Consider the following 3,585-nt stretch of genomic DNA (forward strand, 5'->3'; position numbering starts at 1 on the left):
CGACGACCCCTACTACACCGGAGGTGCCTACTACTACGTGCTGCCCGCTGACGACGACCTGGAGTAGTTTAGGAGGATCCCAGGCAGGAGGCCTGCGCCTCTTTCGATCTGTATCCCAGTTTGTGCTAGCCATCTTATGGCAACTTGTTTAACTTATGTCTGTACTCAGATATTGTTGCTTCCACTGACTCGTCTATGATCGAGCACTTGTATTCGAGCCCTCGAGGCCCCTGGCTTGTATTATGATGCTTGTATGACTTATTTTATTTGTAGAGTTGTGTTGTGATATCTTCCCGTGAGTCCCTGATCTTGATCGTACACATTTGCGTGCATGATTAGTGTACGATTGAATCGGGGGCGTCACAGTAAGCTAATCTTCAGACCACTTATGATCTCCAAGAGTAGTACACCAAAGCTATAGGTACCGGACTTGACAGAGAAGGCGCCGTCCATTGCATATTCAGGAGACATGTAACCGCTGCATCACAAATGATCAATAATTGAGTAACATATAATTTTAACTAAATAAATGTCTTGCACGAATTACTCACTAAGTCCCAACAACTCGGTTAGTGTTTGCTTCTTGTTGGTTGCGACCAAAGATTCTTGCCATACCAAAATCAGATATCTTTGGGCTCATATCCACATCTAACAAGATGTTGCTTGATTTGAGATCTCTATGAATTATAGTCAACCTTGAATCTTGGTGGAGATAAAGAAGTCCTCTGGCTACTCCTTTGATTATTTGAGACCTTGTTGGCCAGTCAAGAACATACTTACTTGCATCATCTAGCAAAAACATTATGCAACAATGTTATAATTATGCAGTCAAGCTCTTTCAAATAGCGTGCTAGCTTTTATGAAAATGTAAATTTGAACATACCAAAAGTGAAGATATCCAAGCTTTTGTTTGGTAAGTATTCGTAAATCAGAAGCCTTTCATCTCCATGAATGCAATAACCAAGAAGTCTAACAAGGTTTCTATGCTGCAACTTGGCAATTAGAACAACTTCATTTCTGAATTCTTCTGCTCCTTGTCCAGAACTCTTACTGAGCCTTTTGATAGCAACTTCTGTATCATCTTCTAGCATTCCCTGCAGAATTTCTTATCATTCTTAAGCTGAACAATACAGTATTGTCGCCTTCATCAGATACTGTACTTGGTAAGATTAATTTTGTTACCTTGTAAACCTTCCCAAAGCCTCCTTGTCCGAGCATGTTCTCCTTAGAGAAATCGTTTGTTGCGGTAACAATGTCTCTGAAGCTAACAAATGGAAGCTCTATATTTTCATCACCCAGAATAGTCTTTGCCTGGATATCCTTTTTACGGCGCATGCCTAACAGAAAGAATTGAAATATTGTTTGTTAGTAGTCCTCAGAAGTGCTACGGTAATAATGCATCCTGAGTTGTGAAGCAGCCGTGATTCTACCTCTGAACTTGCATATCCAAACAAGGAACATGCACATCAGTACAAGCAGACATGCCGCAACAGGCAGTAAAATCTTTAGCAAACTCCCCCTCTTTTTATTAGCTGCACAAATAAATTTCACGAAGAAAATTACTGCATTAACAGTCACATATATGATGTATGACGATATTTGACCAATTGTTAATTGTTGTTGGGACCTATACAAATTGGCATAGTTGCACTGCAGCTGCACGTACGTACCTGCTAGTTCAGACTTTGCCAGCCTCACGTAGAGCTCCTGCCCTTTGTCGACATACCGGACATCGACGATGTCACCAACCCAGATGACGCAACCGCTGCCTCCACCACCTCCTCTGATGTCCGCGGCGGCGAAGGCCACGCACGAGCAGTTGGCCAGGCACCTCGCCCTGCACTCCTCCAGCGTCGCGCCGGCGTCCACCGTCGCGTTGTCCGTGTCGGGGAGCTTCACGCCGGACACCACCGCGAACCCGTCCGTGGTGGCGCCCCTGCCGCGGCACTCCAGCGGCGCGTTCCTCCGGCACCCGGCCGACGCCTCCCTCATGGACCACTGCGCGGGGGACACTGGGACGAACCCCACCACGCAGCCGCAGAAGAGCGTGGACGCCGTGTTCACGTTGCACAGCCCGAAGGCGCCGCACTTGGCGTAGTCATCGCACACGTCCATCGGCGCCCGCGCGAACACGTTCCACACCCGGCTATCGGCGTCCCACACCAGCCGCTGGATCACGCCGGACTCGCTCAGCACGAGCCGCGAGAAGGGCGCGCCCGCCGTGGCGTTGAACACGTAGGCCACCTCGTCGGGCCGGACCACCATCTGGTTGGTGAACATGTTGGAGTAGGACGCCATCTCCGGGATGCCACTGAACCACAGCCCGTTCCACGGCCCCGTGCGGTACTTCTTGGCGCCGCCGCGCCACGACACGCAGTCCGGGAGCCCCCTGGTGTCCATGGCGCGACGGCAATCGCCCGTCGCCGGGTCGTCCGGGGACCGCCACGACGTGAGGGACCACTCGACGCCGGTCTGCGGGTTCCTGCCGAGCCTCATGCCCGCGATCAGGGTGTTGGTCGGGTGGTCGAACGACTGCCAGAGGACGGTGCCGCTGCTCTCGTCGCGCACCACCAGGTTGCCGGACTCAAGCAGCTGCGCCACCGCCGCGGAAGGAGTGTCGCCGTCCGTCGTGTTGGAGGACCACGCGGCCCGACTGGAGCCATCGAGAAGGTGAAGGATGCCCGCGCCGTCGATCACCAGCACGCCGGCGGTGTCGTTGAGCGGGTTGTCGCGGTTGGCCACCCAGACCACGGCGTCCGTGGACGCGGAGAACCATATCCCGAGGTACCATCGGCTTGGCGCGCCCGGGGAGAAGAACCCCAGTGTGAAGGAGCCATCAACCGAGACGAGCGTCTGGTCGCCGGTGATATTGCGGCGGCCATCGTTCAGAGCGTCCGGAGATGAAACGCCCGAGCCCAAGCTGGTTCCGATTGAAAGGCAGAGCACGGAGACGAGCATGACACGAAGGTTGAGAAACATGGTTGTGTTGTGGTTCGCGGCCTCTCGTAGCACTTTTTGGTAGTACTTCCTTCGTTCCAAATTACTCGTCGCAGAAATGGATGTATCTAAAACTAAAATACATCTAGATATATTCATACCCGCGACAAGTAATTCGGAACGGAGGAAGGACGAAACAAAAGAAATGCGCGTGTGTTTGATAGCTGCTCTATGTTTCATCGCCGGGCGTCAAAGGAGAAGTAGGCTGTTGTTTCTACACGATCCCGGTGATGTATCCACCATGTTGCGAATACTAACGAGTGGCCATTTGATTGCGCGGTCGCTTGGCAGGCTACGTACATGTAGGGGAATAGCTAGTCCATGGCCGACGGATCGACTCGGTCCAAGAACAAGTATACTTGCACATGACGGCACAGAGAAGATTACCTAGTCATGGACCGTATGTGACTGCTACTCCCTCCGTTTGGAATTATTTGTCTCGAATATGGATGTATGTAGAACTAAAATACATCTAGATACATTTATTTTTGCTTCGTTCGAAATTATTTGTCTCGAATATGGATGTATCTAGAACTAAAATACATTTAGATACATCCATTTCTGTGACAAGTAATTCCGAACGAAGGG

General features: G+C 50.8%; 1 protein-coding gene across 2 annotated transcripts; it reads right to left on the bottom strand.

The window, feature by feature from the left end:
• Positions 1 to 247: 247 nt before the first annotated feature.
• Positions 248 to 3,065, bottom strand: LOC123186227 (receptor-like serine/threonine-protein kinase SD1-8). 2 transcript variants are annotated; one of them, XM_044598014.1, is made up of 6 exons: positions 1,671 to 3,065; positions 1,431 to 1,532; positions 1,183 to 1,337; positions 884 to 1,094; positions 552 to 789; positions 255 to 478 (listed from the first exon to the last, which is right to left on the bottom strand). In XM_044598014.1, the coding sequence occupies exons 1-6, from the start codon at positions 2,977 to 2,979 to the stop codon at positions 361 to 363; spliced, it is 2,133 nt and encodes a 710-aa protein (XP_044453949.1). In that variant the 5' UTR covers positions 2,980 to 3,065; the 3' UTR covers positions 255 to 360. The 2 variants fall into 2 exon arrangements, with proteins under 2 accessions (XP_044453948.1, XP_044453949.1); XM_044598013.1 differs by having other exon boundaries at positions 248 to 478; positions 1,431 to 3,064.
• Between the last annotated feature and the right edge of the window lie 520 nt (positions 3,066 to 3,585).

This window comes from Triticum aestivum, chromosome 2A (genome assembly GCF_018294505.1).
Source record: "Triticum aestivum cultivar Chinese Spring chromosome 2A, IWGSC CS RefSeq v2.1, whole genome shotgun sequence".
NCBI classification, from domain to species: domain Eukaryota; kingdom Viridiplantae; phylum Streptophyta; class Magnoliopsida; order Poales; family Poaceae; genus Triticum; species Triticum aestivum.

What these genes read in the sequence shown, in the direction of transcription:
- LOC123186227 (XM_044598013.1), bottom strand. Translation starts at nt 2,979, where the DNA reads ATGTTTCTCAACCTTCGTGTCATGCTCGTCTCCGTGCTCTGCCTTTCA. An exon ending in CTTGGATATCTTCACTTTTG is followed by an intron (nt 790 to 883) that starts GTATGTTCAAAT and finishes TGTTTTTGCTAG; the next exon opens with ATGATGCAAGTAAGTATGTT. An exon ending in AACCGAGTTGTTGGGACTTA is followed by an intron (nt 479 to 551) that starts GTGAGTAATTCG and finishes TTTGTGATGCAG; the next exon opens with CGGTTACATGTCTCCTGAAT.